At 46.7% G+C, this 23094-nt stretch overlaps 1 protein-coding gene across 2 annotated transcripts in view; it reads left to right on the top strand.

The window, feature by feature from the left end:
* Window positions 1-5087: 5087 nt before the first annotated feature.
* Window positions 5088-23094, top strand: part of STUM (stum, mechanosensory transduction mediator homolog) — a 61454-nt gene continuing 43447 nt past the window's right edge. For both annotated transcript variants that reach the window (XM_030812793.1, XM_030812791.1), the window contains exon 1: window positions 5088-5457. In XM_030812793.1, coding sequence (XP_030668653.1) covers window positions 5256-5457 — 202 coding nt within the window. In that variant the 5' untranslated portion in view covers window positions 5088-5255. The remainder of the gene's footprint in view (window positions 5458-23094) is intronic.

Here is a 23094-nt window from a genome sequence, read left to right as displayed (position 1 = left end):
ACCACCCTCTCACCTCAACCTCCCAAGTAGCTGGGACTACAGGCACGTGTCACTACACCCAGCTAATTTTTTGTATTTTTTGAAGAGACAGGATTTTGCCATGTTGCCCAGGCTGGTCTTGAACTCATGAGCTCAAGCAATCCACCCGCCTCAGCCTCCCAAAGTGCTAGGATTACAGGTGTGAGCCACCACGCCTACCCTGATTGGGAACTTTAAATCACATCTGCAGAATTCCTTCACTGAAACACCCAGATTTGTATTTGATTAGATACCTCAGGGAAGGTGTGTGAATACTACAAAATGGCTGCTGCCTCCCTTCTGTCTTCCAACTCTTGAGCAAGAATATTCCCATTGGCCCAACATAAGTGGAAACTAACTAGAAAGGGAATTCTGTGGGCTAGAGTTGAGCCTAGCCAAGTTGATACATCAAAAAGCCATTACATCCATACTTTTTTCCCCATAAACTAAATCTGAGTTGTGTTCCATCACTTGGCATGAAAAAGCTTCTGATTCAGTTGCCATTTACTTATTGAGTGCCTTATACGTATTATCTCACTTAAACCTCTTATACACAAATGAGCTAGGTATTATTTACAATTTTGAAGACTGAAGCTCAGAGAGGTTAAAAAACTTTTTCAAAGGCTCAGAGCTTCAAACAAAGTTTGTCTTTCCACTGCTGATGCTATGATACCAGTCTTTGCCAAAAAGGAGCCACCTGGTTGGAATATGAATTCCTCATGCAGTTTGGAAGCTGACTTCAGCAAATTTTTATTTTAGCTAAAAAATGTCCAAAACTTGATGTACTTTATTCATCTGATGACAGAACAAGGCCAAGAAATATATTTTTATCTTCATGACCCAATGCTTGGCCCAGATGTATTATTTGGCTGATGTAATGAACTGTTTGGTCTGTTTCCCCTGTTGCGTTTGTGTCTGATTTTTTGAGATGATCATTTAAGATTTTAACCTTTATTCGGAAGCCTCTTCCTCACTGAAATACCTTAGATCTTAAACTCTCCTACAAACATCTGCTGCAATCACAATGTCAAGTAGATGCTGTATAAACCTCTTGCAAGAGTGGTAAGGAAAAAAGGAATGTACAGATGAACAATATCAGAAATGAAAGAGGAGACATCATTACAGCTTTGACAGACATTAAAAAGATAAGAGGAAAGTAGAAAAAGTTTTATGCCAACAAATTCCATAACTTCCACGAAATGGACACATTCCTAGAAAAGGGATACATAGCACGTGAGACATTTTAGCTAGGATCCCAGACAGTTAAATCTCCCAACTGCCAAATCTAAGGGCACTCTTGGGGTTTTACCTTACCCTTCAGTGAATTTGACACTGCTGACTGCATCCTCCTTAAAATCTTCCTGTTTTGGCTTCCATGAAACACTGTTAGTGTTTCTCCATGTAAACCTTGTTTCCCTCCTTTTTCCTTTCTGCTTAATTACAGAAATTCTGTAACTTTTTTTTTTTGAGACAGAGTCTCACTCTGTTGCCTAGGCTGAAGTGCTGTGGTGCAACACGGCTCACTGCAGCCTTGACCTCCCCAGGCTCAGGAGATCCTCCAACCTCAGCCTCCTGAGTAGCTGGGACTAGAAGTGTGCACCACCACGCCCAGCTAATTTTTGTATTTTTCGTACAGATGGAGTTTTGCCATGTTGCCCAGGCTGGTCTTGAACTCCTGGGCTCAAGCGATCCTCTTGCCTCAGCCTCCCAGTGTTGGGATTACAGGCATGAGCCACTGCACCCAGCCTCTATGACTTTTTAAATTCCATATCTGCATACAGCGCTCTAACTACCATTTGTATGCTGATGGCTCCCAAATCTGCAGCCCCAATTGCTTTCTTGATTCTCAGTTTGACTCAATATCCAACTTTTATCAAGACAATTGCCTATGCTGGCCATTTAATCAATGAGTCCCCGCAACCTCTCGGATGTGTTCAGACCCTTCAAACTCATTTCCTCCTTGTCTGCTATTAATATCTAGTTTTCATTTGGGAACTGTCCCTCCCCCATTCTCAGTCCTTTTCAGTCAGGAAGAGTCCTCCTCCCCCTCAGCCTCTACATAAGCATGTGACCTGATTTTATCCTCCAGCCCATCTTCCACACTGTGAACAAATACATCTCGTAATGGTGGTGGTTTTAAAGCCCAGGCCCAAGTCTTTGACACCCCTCCATAGAGAGGCGGGGTGTCCCCCATGAAATCTGGGCAGGCTTGTGACTGCATCGACCAGTAAAGCCCTGCAGAAGTGGCACTGTGTGACTTCCAAAGTTAGGGCAGAAAAGTCCATACAGCTTCCACCAGTCCTGCAATGTTCATTCTCTGGGGGCCTCCTCTCAGGAAATTCCCTCTCAGAAGCCAGCTGTCATATTGTGAAAAGTCCAAGTCACGTGGGGAGGCCATGTGTAGGCGCTTTGCTGACCCATCCTAGTTGACCTAGCTTTCAAGTTACCCCAGTCCAGGCAGGCTGGGATTCCTGAGAATCTTCTCAGAAGTGGATCCTCTAGCCCCGGCTGTTCCAGCTGTCAGCCATTTCAGTCTCCCGAGCTGAGGCTCCAGATATAAGGAGCAAAGAAGAATTATCTTGATGTGCTCTGTCCAAGCTCCTGACCACAGAATTTGTGATCAGAAAAAGATGATTGTGTTAAGCTGCTAAATTTGGGGGTAATTTGTGACATAGTGATAGTAACTGGAACACTTATGCCACACCCCTGCTTAAAATGTTCCAGTGATTCTGCGTCGCCACCACCGAGATCAAGTCCAAATTCCTTTGCCATTCAGTACTAGATGCCTGTCCACCCCACCAGATCCATCTCCTGTCTCTGCCTACACAAGCCCTAGTGCCAGCCACACTGCAATTCCTGGAATCATCCCTACTTCCCTGGGCTCCCATGCCTTTGTATATTTTGTTGCTCTGCCTGGATGTCTTTCTGACATCCAAGATATTCAGCAAATCATCTGGAAAACTGGGGGATACAAATCCACTGACTTCCCTGAAATCCTTTTTCTCCAGGAGGAATGATTGACTGGCCCTAAGACAGTTCAAGTGCTCTGCAAAAGAATATTCACAGAATGTGGGTTATTTTCTAGGTCTCTGAATAAAATAATGGTTATATAGAATTGATTCTGGAGCCAGATTGCCTGCATTCAGCTGCCAGCTCTACCACTGATTAGTGGGGGACTTTGTGCAGCCTGTTTAACTTCTCTGTGCTTCAATTTCCCCATCTGTAGAATGGGGAAATAAATAATCCTTACTTTGTAGAGTTATGGTAAGGATTAAAAGAGTTAAAATGTGTAAAGGGTTTAGAATGATGCCTGGCAGAGAGTGCTTGGATAAATAAATGTTTGTTGAAAATAACAAATCTGCAAATAGTTAACTGTAGTCATTGCTCAAGTCCCTTTGAGTATCGCCTTCTTTGGGACACCTCCCCGAGGCCTCCCCCACGCTAGCTGGCTTCACAGATAGGTCCATGTTGTCGCAGCACCTCCAGCACATCACAGCTGCAACATTCCTCACTGTTTCTGTAAGTCTATCTTTGTAGTTATCAGTATCTCTCAGCTCATTTCTTAGATTCTTGGAGGCAGAGGCTGGATTTTACTCATTTCTCTCTCCCTGGAATCTAAGTCTTAGTAGGCCTTCAATAAGTGTGTATTAAATGGAATCTTGCTATGATTTTAACAAACACAGTAACTCCAGGCCAGAAAAGGCTAAGCGAGTTCTTCTAAGCCATACAGATAATTAGTGGCTGAACAAAGACTAAAATTTTTAACCCTGTTCTTCTGACTGCCAAACCTAAGTTAATGACTCGTGTGTGTGTGTATGTGTGTGTGTGTGTATGTGTACACATGCATGTGTGTGTCCACCAGTATCATCACTAACCCCTGGCCATTCGCTTTTTAAATTATTTTATTCAGAGACTTATACAATAACCCATGTTCTTTTAGCCTCTTCTGAGACCCTGGGTTGTTTATAATATTAATTACTATTATTCCTGAAGGGAGGCTATTGCACCCTTCCAATTATTCAGACGATTTGCTGACTGTCTAATTCGGAAGACTTGAACCCCTCCCTAACGTTAGAAGAGGTAACTTTCATCCGTTTACTTTTTCCAGGTGCGGAGGCGAAGGCAGCCTTATTCAGAAAATCGAATTCAAAACAGGACCTCAAGCTGCTGGCTGTTGCTTCTACCAACTGCCCCATTATTAACGCCAGACGGCGCTGTGTCCTCACTGGCTCTTTAACCACCACGTCGGGCTCACAAAAGGCTCAGGTTTCCTCCAGCATAGTTCAGGGGATGGTGAACGCTTCCCAACATGCCTGCAACAGGCGCATTTCTTTCTGCTTTTGGTGCGTGTGTGTAGGGAAGTGTCCCATCTTTTAACTAGTCTTGCGGAGACCTGGCCTGGTGTTTGAAAATCTGTTTCCTCTGTTATCGATCCGATCCCAGGATTGCTTTTTCTCTGACACTTGAAACAAATTCACTCTTCTTTTTTTTTTTTTTTTTTTTTTTTTTTTTTTTTTTTTTTTTTTTTTTTTTTTAACAAAATAGAGCTGGGGGGCTCTGGCTAAGTTGCCCAGGCTGGTTTCGAACTCCTGGGCACAAACAATTCTCCCACCTTGGCCTCCCAAAGTGCTGGGAATACAGGCGGGAGCCACTGCGCTCGCTCCAAACAAAATCATTTAAATCTCAATGCACTGAAGGCCGACTACGTGTCAGGCGCCGCGCGGTCCCTTGTCTCCATGTCCCTGGCCAAAGGCTTACTCTAGATCAATGCACTCAGCCTCGAGGCTTTCCCGACGGTGTCAGCCAAGCACACACTCGCGGGACTTCGTGGTCAAGGTTCCTAGTTCACCTGTCTGGGAGGGCGAGGTGTGTCCACCCCTTCCAGCACCTGGGCAACCAGCTCCCTTTGCGATCCTCTTCCACTGCCTTCCCTTCGCCCTGATTTTCCATTCCTTGTGAGTGGTGGTTTTGGTTGGGGGGAGGGGGCGGGGAAGGGGCCTGGCGAGGAGGGGCGTCAGAGCGCTGTCACCGGGTGTCGCGCCGCCCTCTCCGCCCCTCCGCCGGGCGTGTGGGGACGCCGGAGGGCGGGAGTCTCCGCGAGCCGCGCGGCGCACGGAGCACGGCGGCCGCCTGAGCTCGGCGCGGAGCCCGGAGCCCGCAGCCGGCAGTCTCCTGCTCCCGTACGCTGGGCGCCAGCTCCGGCTGTGCTGCCCGGCTGCCTGTGAGCGCGCCCGGCCATGGAGCCCTCGCTCAAAGACGCCGAGACGGCGGCGGCGGCGGCAGCGGTGGCGGCGGCGGATCCCCGGGGGGCGTCCTCGTCCAGCGGGGTGGTGGTGCAGGTCCGCGAGAAGAAGGGCCCCCTGCGCGCCGCCATCCCCTACATGCCCTTCCCCGTGGCCGTCATCTGCCTCTTCCTCAACACTTTCGTGCCGGGACTGGGTAAGACACGGCTGCCTCGACCCTTGCGACCCGGACCCCGCCGCGGGAGGGCGTGGGGGGAGAAAAGGGCGCGGCCGGAGACCTCCTGGCGGGGCCGCGCGCTCCAAGTGCTGCGACCAGGCGCGACCGCCCGCTCCTGGCGTTCCCTGGCAGGTGGCAGAAGCGCGTGGAGTGGGCACCCCAGAGGGGAGAGGCTGCGCTGGGGTCTCCGACCCGCAGGCGGGGCCCCAAAGAGCCGGAAACTTTGCGGCCAATGTTGGAGCCCGAAGCGGCGGCCGGAATGGCTCTGCCGGCTTCGGGGTAGGGCTCCCGTCCCGGCGCCCCGATTTCTGCTCCTTCTCTCCGTTGTGTGCATCCGTCCGCGAGCCCATTTCCCCGAGAGGAATGGGGTCGGGTCAGAAGGAGCTCTAGGGCCTCGGCGGCGAGGATCAAACTCCTGGGCGTCGAAGTCAGCTGAGCCAGGGAAAGGGGACAATCCGGGCTAGATATACCTGCAGCCCCTTTTGGTTCGCGGAGTGCGGACCGCGTGGGAACGAGAACTCTAGCCAGAGTCTCCTCCGCCTCATTCTGGGGTGCCTGCACTTCCGCCAGCACCCCGCAGGGCACCAGGGGGATGGGGGATGATTTTATTAGTTTGGATGCATGTGGCCAGAGATGAACCCATAGCTCCCTCGGATCCCTTATGTTCTTGAGAAGTAGAGAGTGCGCCGATGTAATTCTGTGCAGGACTCTGGCAGCCGGCAGGGGTTCTGGTGGCATCTATGTCCCACGTTTTAAAGCAGAGGCCCCTTACAGAGATGGTGCGGGAGGGTGAAGGGAGGCAGGGAATGAGAAGTTTTCCTGACCCTCCCTCCCTTAACTCCACCCCCAGGTCTCTGCCTGCACGCCCCTCCCCTCCTCCAGCTTGGCACTGGCTGCTCCTGCGTGCTGGGAGGTGCCCCCCTCTCCCGTGCCCGCGCGAAGAGGCAGGCGCCCCAGTGCCCTCTCCGGGAGAAAGCGTGCGCCTGTCGGCGAGCCTGTTGCCAACGTATGGCTCCAAGTTCCCAAGAGCAGAGGCCAGCTGGAAGGGGTTTTCAGTTTGACTTTGGCCTTTCTCACGGTCTCCTCGCTCTTCGCCTGCTTAGCAGGGGCCTCTGCTGCCGTGATAGCCAAGGCCACAGCCACCCACGCAGGACCCGTTCACTTTCCCCTCCGAGCTTACTTGTCTTTCTACCCTAAGGGGCTGCTGCAGCCAGAGCAGCCTATCTGAGCAGTAAGTTAGGTGGTCTTTAGTTGGGCTTCTCTCTTCTGGGATGCCTCTAGCAGCCTGTCCCCCTGGCTGGTGTCATCAGATCAGCTCTCTTTGCACATTTAGACACTGCAAGGAGGCAAGCTGATGTTAATCTAGTTTTATCAGAAATTCTCACCTGCTGGAGTAAAAAGAGACTGCCTGCCCCTCCCTCTGGTGGATATGAAGATCCTCCTGAGCCAGCATGCATCTTGATTCACCTTTTTTTTTTTTTTTTTTAAAGTGGTGATGTAAACGCCACCCTATGGTCTTTTGAGGAAACAAATGTATTGGTGCCAGGTGAGAGGGGCTGCACCAAGTCACTGCTGCACGAGGAAACCACCTGGTGGGAGACCAGCCCCAGGAGACAGCAGCTGCCCACCCATGCACCTGTGTGTACCCTCCCTGGTCTCCCCTCACTAGGTGCCTTTCCCAGCCTTAGCCCTGCTGCATTGACAGCATCGGCTGCAGGGCATCGTCCATTCCGCTGACCCCTGGCTCTTTGCCCTGGGGATCCAGCTTTTCCCTTTGTGAGATCAGAATCCTATGGGATTTTTGTGAAACAAATAAACAAACAAAACAAACCATTATAAGAAACCAGGAGAAAATAAAGGGAAGATATGCAAACCACAAAAGTAATAAAACAGGTGAGGTGTAGGTGCACAGATTTCTGAATTTTCAGTGACATAATCCTGGCTTTTTTTTTTTTAATTTTGCTTTGGTTGCTATTGTACAGTTTACTGGGTGCACAGGCTCCTGCTCCTCTCCACACAGAATGACGGATTCCTGATCCTTGGTGGTGGTTCTCATCTGTAAGTCAGGCACACCTGTCTCTTGGCGTTGCTGAGAGGATGAAACATGATTACGTAAAGCCCAGTGTCTGGTGCATAGGAAACTCTCCGGGGATGGTGGGTCCATCTTGCTCTTCTGCAGAGCTGAGCACTGGTCCCATCTCTGGGTGGGGGTCGCTGCAGCCAGGGCAGGACTGCCCTCTGGACCCCACTCAGAAGCAAAGGCTCCTTGAGTGCTTTTGATCCCTCTGCTCCCCTCTCCACCTGCAGTGGAGTCCCAGGCAACAAAGCAGCTCAGACCAATCTTGCAGGTGGTTGTATTGCCCCCCTTCCCCAGGAGTGGTTTAAATGGCCCCAGCTCTTGGAAATCCGCCACTTGGCCCAGATCCACTTCTCCAAGGCCTCCTGGCTTATCTGAAACTCCTGGGACAATTGAATATTTATGGCTGATTCTGCTCTTTGATGAAATGCAGCTTCTTTCAATTCACTCATGCATTTGACCAACACAGGCACCTACCACCTGCCAGGCATTGACTGGGGTTGTGATGATGAATAAATCAGTCAGGATGTCATAGACTGTTGAGGAAAATTGAGGCCAACTTTGTCTGAATTTGATAAGTGCTAGGATGGCAGCAGGAACAGAGTGTTGTAGCAGAAATTAATTCTTCCTGGGGGCGAAGGAAGGGGGCTCAGAGAAAGCCTCCTTGAGGGAGTAGTGTTAGGTTAGAACTTGCTGAGAAAATCTATCACGTGTCCTAAGCACTTGCCATCCTCACTAAACTCCCATTCTGGAAATTGCTCAGACCACTGGCCCAAAGATCTCTTCTTTTTTTCTGGAAACTTCCTTCCCTGCAAGTCCTCTCCTGGAGTTTAGATTGGATGAGAGGGCAGTCTTTGCTGAATGAAGGCTCGTTTTTTATTTTTATTTTTTCCCTCTGATGTAGGTGTCTCAGGTCCATCCAGTCTGCAGGACCAGCTGTGGAGAAGCCCCATCCTTAAAATTCCCCAGTGCCTTCTCCACCCAAGCAACAGTGCTCTCGGGATAACACTCATATCATGAGTGGGATGTGCTCTCTCCTAGGGAGTGGCTGGAAAGGAGAAGTGATTTATGATCACTCCAACTCCTCACTGAAACAATGAAAAACAATATTTACAAATGGACATTAGTAAAGAGAGTCACCTCTAGTCCTATTCAGTGAAACTCTACTAATAAAGACCACCATTGGTACCTTCATGTTCCAACAATTAGGATGTTTATAAGTATATTCGCCGGGCACGGTGGCTCACGCTTGTAATCCCAGCACTTTGGGAGGCCGAGGCGGGCGGATCACGAGGTCAGGATATCGAGACCATGGTGAAACCCCGTCTCTACTAAAAATACAAAAAATTAGCCGGGCTACAGGTGGCGGGCGCCTGTATTCCCAGCTACTCGGAGAGGCTGAGGCAGGAGAATGGCGTGAACCCGGGAGGCGGAGCTTGCAGTGAGCCGAGATTGCGCCACTGCACTCCAGCCTGGGTGACAGAGCGAGACTCCGTCTCAAAAAAAATAAAAATAAAAAAATAAGCATATACACGATTATTCATACCTGTAATGAAAGTTCATTGTTATGCCCCAACATGGCCAGAGAGTTTGTCTAGTGGTCAGGGGTATCATTATACTTTTATATTTAAAAATTATATCTATCTTGATTTGGTGAAATGAAAATGTTGATATCTCAGTGACAGGGAAAGTCGAAGGGAGGAGGACCTCCATTGACCTTTAACCACTCCACTGGACTCAGGGCATCAGATAGGGACAATCTATCCCGAACACACTGCCTACTCTTTGTTGCTGCTAAAGTCTTGCTTGCTCAATAAGAGCACCACAGGCCGGCTCTGCTTCTTCTCTCTCTCTTTCCTCTAGACCCAAGGCTCAAACTGATGATTAATCATGTCCTACCTCCTGGCATCTTTTGTATCATAGATTTTTTGTTGCTGTTTTGAGACTTTATTCTTTGTCTATCTAAGTAGATCTTAAATTCCTGGGGAGCAGCAACTATTTTAAATGTCTTCTTGAAAGAGTATGTTATCCACAAATAACATATAGACTAGAATTATACTCCTGGAATAGGTATTAGAGATCATCTGGTCCAAAGCCTTTATTCAATATAAAAGTGAAGTAGGCCTGAGGATGCAAGGACCAAGGAAGTTTACAGCCTACTAAACCTTTTGAAGGAAGTTCCTGAAGATGTTTTTCAACAAAGTAAGGGAGTAAACCAAGAAAGGAGATATGAAGATTCAGGAAACAGTGAATCCTATACAGAGTAGCCATGAAAAGCAACCCCAGGATGAAATTGTTCAGCAGAACAAGTGAGTAGTTACTTTTCATTAGAGTGGAAGGAAAGAGGTCTCTGAAGGTGACATGAGAGAAGGACATTTCAGAGAGTAGAGAGTATTATTAGGACACTGCAAAAAATTAAGATTGTAATGAAAAGCAGAAAGCAAGCCAAAAAAACCACCCAAACAAAACAGAAGGCAATTAGTAATTGCAGTAAAGACAAAGAGCCATGCAAAAGCATTAAGATTCAAAAATGAAGCAGCTTGCCCAATCAGGTCAGAAGGTCAGCGGCTTCAAAAAGAAAAAAAGAGTTCAAACAATAAATGGAGTGGGAAGAAATTTAGAGGTTAGTAGGGATATGATGTAGAAGACAAATATTTCTTCTATCAACAAGAAAAAAGAAACATATTCAGAAACTTCTGGAAAAACAAAAAATTTCTTATGAAAGAGATAGCCTAAATATGAAGAAGTCCAAAAGGTCCACATGTGAGCATGTGGTGGAATGTAAGAAAGGCTCTAAGCGCATAGGGTCTGTCATTGGAACAGTGGTACATGATATGGACTGTTTGGCTCTGCAGTAAAGAATATTTGCTTAGTCATAATAATGTAAATGCTGCTTAGTGGCTTTCAACTTCTAAAATCAACAACAAAGCACTGAAGGCTACTTAAGAATAGCTATAAAGGAGTATGTAAAGAGTTTCTGGCTTGACAACATAAAAGAAATTGGAAAGTAGAAGGAGAGAGAAGAGGAATTGTGATAGATTAAATTATTGTTCCCAATTATTCACTGTTCTCCCTGAAGGAGGATTTCACACCCCCACCTGATGCCATATGGCTTGCCTGTCCTTGTAGGAGAATACTTCCTCCCCTGTCCACTGATATCCGGTTTGGCCACGTGACTCACTTTGGCCAATTGAATGTGAGTGGAAATGACATATTCCATGCCGAACAGACACGTTAAGAAGCGGTGTGAAGTTCTGACATTGTTCTTTTCCCTCTCTCATGAAAATAGCAGGTCTCAGATGGGGGATGCCCTTCAACTAGTTCCCAGAATAAACAGCACATCAGAAGCAGGCCATGGCATGGCATGTGAATCAGAAATAAGCCTGAGTTGCTGAGATTTTGTGGTTGTTGGTCTTGTTGTTGTCCCAGCATGACATATGCAAAGCGGATTAATAGCAGATGGTAGGGTAGAGACATCAATACCCCAATCATATAAAACGGGAGTCAAGAGATGCTGTCTGTAGTTAATAGACCAAGAAATAAAAGGCACCAAGGTGACCAACAGATGAACTGAAATAGTTGATGTGTTGGGACAGTGAGATGATAGTGATCTGCTGGAATCATGTGGGAACAAGAGTAAAAGTGCAATGAGGGGTGATATAAGCAAGCTGGCTTGTGTGTATTACAGCAGAAAGTGGATAGGTGATGTCTAAATTTGATAAAACATGAAAAAGCAATATAAGCGTACTCTTTGGAGACTGGGGAAGCATCAGAATTCCCAGTCTTTCTGGCATCATCAGTTTTCCTGTCTACTGGCTCACTCCCAGCAGCACACATCCATGCTGAAATTGTCTATCTTCTAAAAATAGCCTCTCCTGATGGAATATACCCTCTGACCTGTGCCCATTTCTTTGCTCCCTTTCACAGCAAAATGCCCTGAAAGAGCTGTCTGTATTTGTTGTCTCCAATCCCTCCTGTCTCATTTTCTTGTGAACTCACTTTAATCATGTTTTTGCCTCCATCACTCGCTTACACTGCACTTGTCAGGGTCGCCAGTCTCCTCCAGGTTGCTAAATCCAGTGGCTGGTTCTCTGTCTTCCTCTTCCTGGACCTATCAGCAGCGCCGGCCATTGGGGTTCACTCCCTCCTCCTGAAATGCTTTCTTTCCTTGGCTTCTACAGCACCACTCCCTCCTAGTTTTCTTTTTACCTCAAGGCTCTTTCTCTGCTTCCTTTGCCTCTCTTCACAACTTCTAAACCTTAGAGCTCCCCAGGGCGCTTGGTCTTCTTGACCCTGGTCTTCTCTTTTCTGCCTGTATTCACTCCCGCAGTGATCTTGCCCAGCCTCTGGGCTTTCAATTGCATTTTTATGATGATGACTCCCCAGTTTAGATCCCCAGCTCAGGCCTCTTCCCTGAACTCCTGAGTCATGTATCCAACTGGCTTCTCAGTGTCTCCACTTGGAAACCAAAAGGCATCCTAGACATAACGCATCCAAAACCAAACTCCTGGTCTTCTTCCCCAGACCTGGTTCTCCCTCCTCTTTCCCCATCCCAGCAAATGGCAGCCTCCCAGTGGCTCAGGCCAAAAACTGAGAGTCAACCTTGACTCTTTTTTATTTTAACCCCATGCCCAATCTGTTAGGAAGTCCTCTTGGTCTGCTTTCCAAGCCTGATCAGTATCTGACCACTTCTTACCACTCTCTGGTTCAAGCTTCCACATTCCCCTGTATTACTGCAGTAGCTTCCTACGTGGTCTGCTTGTCTGTACTCATGTCCCTTACAGTCTGTCCGCAACATGGCAACCAGAGTGCTACTTTTTAAACACGAGTGAGTCAGATTGTGTCACTTTTCAGCTCAAAACTTTCTAATGGCTCCCATGTCACTCAGAGTAAAAGCTCGAGTCCTTATTATGACCTGTGAGGACCTAAGCCAGAACTTTCCAACAGAAATATAATATGAGTCATATAGGGAATTTAAAATTTTTCTAGTACATACCTATATCACAAAAAGTAAAAAGGAATAGATGAAGTTAACCTTAATAATATGTTTCATTTAACCCAATATATTCAAAATATTATCAACATATAATCAATATAAACATTATTCATAAGATATATTTTCTTTTTTGCATACTAAGTTTTTCAAATCCGGTGTATATTTTACACTTATAGCACATCTCAATTTGGACCTGTCCCATTTCAAGGGTAATTTCAAATAGATGTGTTAACAGCATCAGAATTCCTTCTGAGAAATGGCAAGGGACCCAGCTGCCACAGGAGTGGTCAGTTAACAGATGATACAGGGGAAGTTTGTGTCTCAATAAAGTGTAGATAGCTTGCTAAGCAGAGGAGGGCTGGCTTCTGAGTGCCTTCAGCAGCATTTCACTCTTAACATGCTCCTACTGTGTGCCAGGTCTATGCTCAGAGCTGAGGCACAAAGTCAAAGAAGATGTGGTCCCTGCCCTCAAGGAGCTGACAGTCTAATGGGAAGGCAGACGCTAATGAATACAGACAGTAGTGTGTGCTTTAATGGAGGAAAGGATGGGCTACTGGGGCCTATTTCATCCAGTCTGCAGTGGTTAGGCAATGCTTTCCTGGTAAACTTGGCCATCTGGGAGATGAGCAACAGGCTAAACAGAATGACCTGGATGGTCTAAATTAAGTGCCATTTCGAGTTCAACATTAGGTTCATGATGCCACAAAGCATCATGAAAAGGGAGATAAACTAGGAGCCAGGAGGCTTCAGACCTAATTCTAACTCCTCAGTACCATGGAACCTTGAGCAGGTCACTTAGCCTCTCTGAGCCTCAGTTTTCTCACTTGTAAAATGAAAATAATAATCTCTGCTTGGGCATCTGACAAAGTCATGATGCACCGTTAACTGTAAAGCACTCCACGGTCAGAAAAGGTTGTTGTTACCAATTAATATTAGCAAAATCCCCCTTGCACTTTTAAATTGTAAATTGACAATTTCTAATTATATAAATTTGTGGGGTATAATTTATGAATACAACGTGGAATAATTACATCAAGCTAGTTAATGTATCCATCATCTCAAATACTTAACACTTTTTGTGGTGAGAACATTTGAAGTTTACTCCCTTAGCAACTTTGAAATGTACGATACTCTATTATTAACTATGTTTACCACACTGTGCAATAGAACTCAAAAAAGGGAAAAAAATCATACTTCTCCCATGATTTTGTACCTTTTGACCACCATCTCTCCATTTCCTTCACCCACCTCAGTGCCTGGCAACTACCATTCGACTCTCTTCTTCTATGACTTTGATTCTTTTAGATTCTACATATGAGTGAGAGCATGCAGTATTTGTCTTTCTGTGCCTGGCTTATTTCACTTAGCATAATGTTTTTCAGTTCCATTCATGTTGTTGCAAATGATAGACTTTCCTTTTTTAAGGCTGAATATACTCTATTGTGCGTATATACCCCCTTTTCTTTATCCATTCATCTGCTGATGGACACTTAGGTTGATTCCATAACTTAACTATTGTGAATAGTGCTATAGTAGACATGGAGTGCAGACATTTCTTGGATACACACATTTCAAATTTTTTGGGTAAATATCCAGAAGTAGGATTGTGGGTCATATGGTCATTCTATTTTCAGCTTTTTGAGGCATCTCCATACTATTTTCCATAATGGTCCTATAATTTGCATTCTCACCAACAATGTGCAAGGATTCCCCTTTTCTCCACGTCCTCACCAGCACTTGTTATCTTTCATCTTTTTAATAAAAGCCATTCTGACATGTCCAAGAAGAGAAAATTATAGGCCCATATCCCTAATGAACATAGATGCAAAAATCCTCAACAAAATACTGGTGAATCAAATTCCACAATGCGTTAAAAGGATCATCCACTATGATTAAGATTTATCCCTAGGATGCCAGAATGGTTCAACATACACAAATCAATAAATGTGATACATCACATTAACAGAACAAAGGACAAAAACCATATGATCATCTCATTAGATTCAGCAAAAGCATTTGACAAAATTCAACATCCTTTCATGATAAAAAATCTCACCAAATTAGGTATAGAAAGGTTATACCTCAACACAATAAAGGCCATATATGAGAAGCCCACAGCTAACGTTTTACTCAACGTGAAAAGTTGAAAGCCTTTGCTCTAAGATCTGGAACAGGACAAGGATGCCCACTTTTGCCACTTCTATTCAACATAATGGAAGTCCTTGCCAGAGCAATTGGGCAAGAGAAGGACAGAAAAGGCATCCAAATAGGAAAGGAAGAAGTGAAATTGTCACTTCTGATGACATAATCCTATATATAGAAAACCTTACAGACTCCACCAAAAAACTGTTAGAATATGTTAGAATATAATACAATTAAGTTGTGCGATACAAAATCAACACACAAAAATCATTAGCAAAATCCCCTTTGTTCCCAGGATCATTCCTGGGGTATTTCTGAGTGGCAACTGGGGGTGGACAGGGTGACTAACAAGCACTTCCACCTTTTTTCAGCAGCTCAGTTCCATGCAGCACATGGAGCTGACACCTAGGAATTCCCACTGGGCACCCAACCAGACCTCCCACACGTGACGTGCTGGCTTGAAGGGGAAGGGCACACGTTCTCCAGGGCTCAGTTCAACACACCAGCTGGAAGCTTTCTCCACTGTACTCCCCAAACCCTGGGCCTGTGCGAGGGATGTGTCTCTGAGGATAACTTTACAGTTTGGTAAAAGGCTGTGGGGAACATCAAAGTGGTGACTGAATGTGTGTGTGTATGTGTGTGTGTGTGTGTGGGTGGGTGGGTGGATGTGCACCTGTGTGTTTGTGTGCACAAATGTTCCATAGACTTTACCTATAGTTATTTTACAATAAAAATTAGAGTATAGTTTAGTTTCTAGGTCTGGGTTTGAAAATCTCTGTGTCCATATACCTTTGAGGCACACACTTGGTGGTGGTTTATAGCACACTTGAAGCCCCACAGTCTGGGGCAGGGTAGGGTAGCAGGTGTGTCTTTGGCATGGGAACTTCCTAGTGAGAACTGGGTGCTGGGTCTCATTGGCCCAGGCTGAGCACATACTAGAAATGACATTCCTAGGGGAAGGCGGAGGCAATGGGAAGGAGACCGTATTTTCCTAATCAAAAGGTAGGACACGGGGATTCACCACGCATTTATTTTATGACAGACCATAAATTACATTGATGAAGTAACTTTTCTTGAAAAGAATAAAATGAGATAAGGCCAGGACTGCCCTTGAACCTGGAATTTGTAGGGGCCATGGCCAGAGCCCCCTGTTGAGCAGAGCACTCAGTCCAGCTCTGGTCTCTGTTGTGTGAGAAGTTTGACCCTGAGGCCAAGAGCAATTTGCTGTTTGTGGAGAAGAGCCTGTCCTGAAACCTCAACAATGAAAATGGTTCAACTTTCCAAGGGCCAAAGAACTTTAGGGCAGCTGCAATACCTTCAATTTACAGACAAGAGAAGAAAGGGTGAGCCTACCACGTGGAGGCTCTGACCCACAATCTCACCATCAGTTACCCTGGCTTCAGGGCCTCCCTGCCTGTCAGTGCCTGGCTTGTCCTGGAGGGTTAATTCATATTTGTCCAGTTAACTGAACACACCGCTGTTAATGAAGACCTGGTGAGGACTGTGGAGGACAACTGCACAGCCACATGACCTGTCAGTGACCACATCAATGCCTGCCACCAGGACCCTTCTCCTCACTGCTCCACCCTTGCCCCTCCAGAACAACGTTATTGAGATATATTTACATACTACACAAGTCACTCTTTCAAAGTGTATGATTCAGCCCGGACGTGATGGCTCACACCTGTAATCCTAGCACTTTGGCAGGCCAAGGCGGGTAGATCACTTGAGGTCAGGAGTTCAAAACCAGCCTGGCCAACATGATGAAACCCTGTCTGTACTAAAAAAAATTGGCGGGGCGCAGTGGCTCACGCCTGTAATTCCAGCACTTTGGGAGGCTGAGGTGGGTGGATCACGAGGTCAGGAGATCAAGACCATCCTGGCTAACATGGTGAAACCCCGTCTCTACTAAAAATACAAAAAATTAGCCAGGCACGGTGGCGGGAGCCTGTAGTCCCAGCTACTTGGGAGGCTGAGGCAGGAGAATGGCATGAACCCAGGAGGTGGAGCTTGCAGTGAGCCGAGATTGCGCCACTGCACTCCAGCCTGGGCGACAGAGCAAGACTCTGTCTCAAAAAAAAAAAAAAAAAGAAATTAGCCAGGCGTGATGGCGGGCGCGTGTAATCCCAGCTACTTGGGAGGCTGAGGCAGAAGAATTGCTTGAACCTGGAAGGTGGAGGTTGCAGTGAGCTGAGATCACGCTACCGCACTCCAGCCTGGGTGACAGAGTGAGACTCTGTCTCAAAATACACAAACAAAACAAAAAAACACACAAAGTATATGATTCAATGGCTTTTAGGAAATCTATAGCCTTTTGCTCCTTCCTCAGCCCTGGCTTCCAACCTCACTACTTGACCACTTTTCTTCCAGAACCTTGGAAGTTTGATGCGACAGGAACACCTTAATCCAGGTGCTCTTGGGGAAGGGTGATCGTTTGGGAAGCTTTTTGCTGTTGCTGTCTCCAAGTTCTGCCAGTGCAGGAATCCACGTCTCAGAAGACGAAGCTCACATTAGTGTTGCTGGTTGGCAAGACGCGAGCAGCCTCCAGGCTATGGAACATTGTTTTGGTGATTGTCATCTTCTATTTTCTGTTTCGTTTGAAAAAGAAGCATGTCACCAAGCAGAAAACATTCTCAATGAAAATGGAATAGCACAGAGCCAGTGGCACAAGTTGAAATGTGGGGCATGTTTGTGATGAAGTGAGTCACTCTCTCTGGGATGGAAAAGTTCTGGCCCTGGTTGGGGATGTTGCATTGGTTTCAGAAGTGTCACTCTTAGGCCAAGCTGCAGAAGGGAGCACCGACGGCAGATCAAATGGAAGTGGGTCCCCTGGGTCACATCTCAGAATGGCTGTGGTATAATGCTCCCATTTTGATTTTCTCTGTTAGCAGATTAAGCACATTTCTATTCATGTCTCAGCTCTGATCATTAGATTCTCCTTCCTTGAAATTCTTCAGGAGCTCCCCATTGTCCACTGAACCAAGTTCACATTCCACATTGGACCCACGAGGGTCCAGTGAGCTTCACCCATTCTTTCCCTCGCTTTATGTAGGCCTTTATTTGGGAGCATCATTGCTCCTGCTATACCCTCTGCCTGGTACACCTTCCTCCATCATCGCTGTCTAACTCCTACCCAGCCTTCAAGACCCATCTCAAATGCCCTCTTCCGAAAGCCTTTCCTGACCATGCCAGTGAGGTGGGCTCTTCCTTCCTCAGAATGGTCAGGTCACTTAGGATGTTCCTCTTGCTCTCCTTGAGATTCTGGTTCTTTGGTTGTCTTAATCCTTTTATGAGAAATCGTCTCCTTGAGGGTAGGGGCTGTGCTTTACTTATCTTCTATTTCCAATGGCAGCTAGCACCTTTGTAGTAGGTGTTTGCTGAAGTGAAGGTACCTTTGCATATTAACTACTGGTAGGAAATGTGGAATCAAGATCAGGTCCTTGTTCTTTTAACCTAGTGGACCCTTCCCCAGGAGACACAGGCTTTCCTGTCACTTCTTGGCCTTCCTAGCTCAGAGTTCTCAGGGCTGCACGCAGAATTAGGGCAGATGTGTTGTCCTGCAGCATGTGTGTCTCTGAGGAGTCCTTGGTCCCCGACCACTCAGGGAGGAACTGGAGCAGAGGAGAGATGTTGCTGGGACAGATGGCCTGGTCTGTGGGGGACTTGTTGAAGCAGTTATGATGTTACTGAGAAGAGTGGGGCCACCATCTCTAATTACCTTGTGAACTTTCCAGTTGTGTAGCTAACCACTGATGAGTGTCAGAGGACTGGTGGAAGGGATCGATCTTAGTAAACCTTGTTAATAAAGATTGGTTTGGTCAATAACCATCAAATCTAAGTCTAGGGGGAAGTTGGATGAGGAGCAGGATATTTATTTGCATGATTGTGAAGTGTCTACCCTTGGAATGCTTCTAACTTACACAGGGAACATGACAGAGTGCAGGAACCAGATAGCATCTTGACTGAGTGAACACAGTTAACATCATCTGAACCCTGAAAAAGTGTGCTAGGTGAAAGAACTCCGTCACAAAAGGCCACGCATTGTGTGATTCCACTGATAGGACATTTCCACAGTGGGCAAATCCATAGAGATAGATAGTATGTGGGGTGGGGGGTGAGGTTGCGGGGAAGTGGGGAGTGACCATTAATGGGTATGAGCTTTCTTTTGGGGGTGATGAAAATGTTCTAAATGTTCTAAAATTGATTGTGGTGATGGTTCCACAAAGCTGTGAATATACTAAAAGCCACTGAATTATTCAGTGGGTGAATTTTATGATATGAACATTGCATCTCTGGCCTGGTGCGGTGGCTCACTCCTGTAATCCTAGCACACTGGGAGGCCAAGGCGGGTGGATCACCTGAGGTCAGGAGTTTGAGACTGGCCTGGCCAATGTGATTAAACCCCGTCTCTACTAAAAATACAAAAATTAGCCAGGTGTGGTGGTGCATGCCTGTAGTCTCAGTTACTCGGGAGGCTGATGCAGGAGAATCACTTGAACCCAGGAGGCGTAGGTTGCAGTGAGCCGAGATTGTGCCACTGCACACCCTCTCGAGCCTGGGCGACAGAGCAAGACTCCGTCTGAAAAAAAAAAAATTGTATCTCAATAAAGCTGTTAAAAATTAACATCATCAACAAGGGGCAGACATCATGTACCTACTAATATGATATCCTGAGAGGAACACAATATCACTTTTGTTGTCTTCTAGCCAGGGGTTCATAAACTGGATCTGCTCATGGGGAAACATCAGACAAACCCAAATTGAGGGGTGTTCTACAAGGTACCTGGCCTGTATTCTTCAAAAGCATCATTGTCATAAAATATTAAGGGAGTCTAAAACACATGACAGCTATATATAAAACATAATCTTGGATTACATCCTGTACTGGAAGAAAAGAGAATCACAATAGGACATTATTGAGACAATTGACAAAAATTAGAATACAGATTGCAGATTAGATGAAATATTGTATCAATATTTAGCTTCCTAAGTTTAACTGTGCTATGAATATATAAGAGAATATCTTTGTTCTTTGGAAACACATTGAAATATAAAGAAATAAAGAGCTGTGATGTCAGCAGCTTATTCACAAATTGTTCAGAAAGAAACAAAAAGAATGTGGAGAGAGAGAATGGCAAGACAAATGGAGTGAAATGTTAAAAGTTGGGAATCTGGGTAAAGCGTAGACCAGAGTTCTTTGCATTATTTTTGCAACTTTTCTGCCAGCTTGAAACTATTTTAAAATAAAAAGTTAAAATATTTGGCAAAAAGCCAAACACACTCATACAGTTCAGATATAGTGATTGCACCTAAATCCAAACTACTCTACTCTAAGCCAGTCACATCCTCTCTCTTATCACTTCCATAAGGTCTACCAGCCATAAGTAAGTCAGGGGCTATCTGGGGACCACAGGAAAAAAGTCAGGGCACAAGATTGCATTGATTTGCAAGGCCCAGGCCCCCAAAGGAGATTTTTCTAGAGATCCTTACTATTAAAACCCTAAGGGCATACAAAAGTTTATTGCAGCTATTTGGGAGTATGAGGTGTTTTTCTGCTCCATCAGCATAGGCTTGATGAACTAACTCAGTTAAAGTGAGTTTTCCAGGAGGCTGGGGTCGTTGTGCACACCCGATTCTCTTCAGTGGCCCATGGATCTGACAGGCTGCCTTTGCAGGCTTCCTTTGGGGCTGATCAGGAATCTGAATGCTTCAGCCAGAGCAAGAGCAGATCCCAATGCTGCAGAGCTATTTTGGAGAAGTCTTCATTTTCTTCGTTATTCCTCTTTTTGACTTAGTGTGGAGTCCAGAAGTTGTCCATGGACCTCAAAGAAACCACCTCAAATCAACAACCAGTGACTTTGCCATGCCAAGAGGGCATGGGAGAACTGCCCCTTTGCCTTGGCTGCTCTGAGAGGTCATGTGGGTTGAACGTGCAAGTGGAATCCTTCCAGGAATTGCCCTGTGGCCTGACTCAGAAGGGAAAAAAGTAAACATTACCATCTTAGGCCCAGATCGCTGGGGTTCTGAGGCTCAAGGCAGAAAGGGTGGCAAGCTCTGATGCACCCTCACTCACAGGTCAGGCTTGGCCAAAAGGCTTGGGTGGTCTTGGGTCCGACTGCCCAAGGCTGAACTCTGAGGCTGATACGTCCTGAGAACAAGGGCCTCAGTGCTTGGGAATTGATTTGGGCTAAAGGGAAAGAAAACTCAGGAAAGTCTTGAGTCTGGCGAGATACCTAATTACTTGGGCCCACTCTTGGGTGGGCCCACGGTGTGGTTTATTTTTCCTTCTAGTTTCTCTTCTGAGCCCAATACAACTCATGCCCCAGGATGTTCTAGATCTCTCTGTGTGAGTTTCCCTGAGGACTTAGGAGCTAGGTTACCCTGTTTCAAGATGTAGGTCCTCAGGAAATGCTTGGAGGTCAAGCAAAGCACTTCTTGAAGGAGGACTCAGGGAAGGGAGTGGGTGAGTGTCTTTGTCTCCCAGGCCTATTTCCATCTCATTGTTTCTTATTATTCATGGGGTTCCCTGCCCAGCATCATGGGAGTGGCACTGCCACCAATCATGGGGAGAAAAGAGTGTGATTCTTAACATGCGTCTGAAGACAGTCAGCAATGGCTGGGGTTGGTGGTTGGGTGATGGGTAGAACGTGCTTTAGAACCAGGCATCTACTCTTGGATTATCTGGTCTACCTGCCACTCTAATTTTGAGTTTTCTAACTTAGCATGTGGGTTAGTCTTATCTCTTTGATTATACCTTTTTTGTGTGACTTCCTCTAGTGGAGGGCCCACTGCAGGGCACCCAGTAGAATCCCAGCCCTACTTGCTGAGTGATAATGAGCTGGGAAATGTGCCCCTTTCTCAAGGAGAGTGTGGCTTCTGCTGGCTGAGATCTGGAATCCCGGCTTCTCATTCCAGCTCATACTGTTGATGGGAGCCTCAGCACTTAGCCTGATGCATCTCATGCATTCCGGTTCTGAATGACTAAGAAGCCTTGCCCTAGCAGAGGTGGGCAGGGGAGGAGGCTTGACAGGTAGGCCAGTGGCTCCCACTCCCCTGCCCTCCCCCATGCATTTTCTGCTCTTCCCTATCCTTCTCTGGACCCGAGGAGGCCGACCTCTACGGCCTGCATCACCAGCCCCCTTGCCCTCTGGCTTCCGGGTGTCTTAGCCAATGGGAGGCACTGGTAGGGATGGAGGAAAGGAGGGAGAGTTTGGGGTATTGGTTTCCCATTCCCTCCAACTTCCTGTCTGTGACCACGAATTCCATTCTACAGCCCCCTTCCACTACCCCAGCCCTCTCCGCCCAACAACAGCCTTCCCTCTCCCTGCCCCTCAGGCCCAAGGGTGAGAATGGCCTCCTACTGTTGCTGGGCACCAGCATTTCAGCCTCCCATCCTGCCCAGACCTCTGTGTATAGTTCCTTCATGAAGACCCTGGCGGTGAGAGCCTTTGCTTCCTGCTGGGACCCCCTGGTCACACAGAGATGTTTGTTTTTAGCACCCCTGACTAGACTGTGGGGTCCTGAACCACCAGCCTTGGCACTACTACTGCTCCCCCACCCTCCCTTCTCATCCCCACCCACCTCCACCTGGTTTTCCTAAAGATGTTGGTTTCTAACACAGTCTTCCTCCTAGAAGCTCTGGAACAGCCAGTACATGGAGCCAGAGCTTCCTGCCATCTGAAAAGTGTGGGTGTCCAGCTTGCAAATGGCTCTAGTGCTCAGGAGATGCCTCAGTTGGGGGAGGGGTGGAGACTTGAGAAGGTGCTAGGCGTGACTCCCTGCCCGGCTCCTGCCTGGGTAGTTCTGCATACCCCCCCATCCTCCCGTCTCCCGCCCACGCTTGGCTCAGAGATCTCTGGGCTGCACCTTCTGCCCAGAGGATTCCCCAGCAGCAGAATCCTGGTTCTGCCTGCTCTCCTCCCAACAAACCCAGATGGCTGGAAGCACCGCCGCCTTCCCAGAATGTCATTTCCCTCTTTCACCTGGAGCCTTCATTTTGGAAGGTGCTACAGCTGCCCAGCCCATTGCTTGTGCCTGGGCTTACCAGCGATTCCTCCTTACTCTTTCTGTGATAAACAGAAGATATTGAAAGCAAGTCACTACTCAGTCCAGTGTACTCCCCTCTCCCTAGGACCCGTTGTTTTGCCTTTTTGTCCCCCATCACCCTTTCTTCTGTTCCTCTTCCCTTGGAGAATGACACTTGCTTAGGAATGGAATCCTCAGTTGCGTGGTTTGATTTCTCTCCCTCCATTCACAGAAAGAACCTCCACTGTTTGAAATGTCAAAGCCCCCAATGATTTCTTGTTATGAGAAGTCATCAAAATACGCCTATTATGTTTTAAGTCTTTACAAAAGACACCAAAAATTAGTGCATCATCTACTTGAAAGAATCCCTTTTGAT

Source organism: Nomascus leucogenys, chromosome 5 (assembly GCF_006542625.1).
Source record: "Nomascus leucogenys isolate Asia chromosome 5, Asia_NLE_v1, whole genome shotgun sequence".
NCBI classification, from domain to species: domain Eukaryota; kingdom Metazoa; phylum Chordata; class Mammalia; order Primates; family Hylobatidae; genus Nomascus; species Nomascus leucogenys.
Note: the sequence above shows the minus strand (reverse complement) of the source record. Positions and strands in the feature narration are given on the sequence as shown.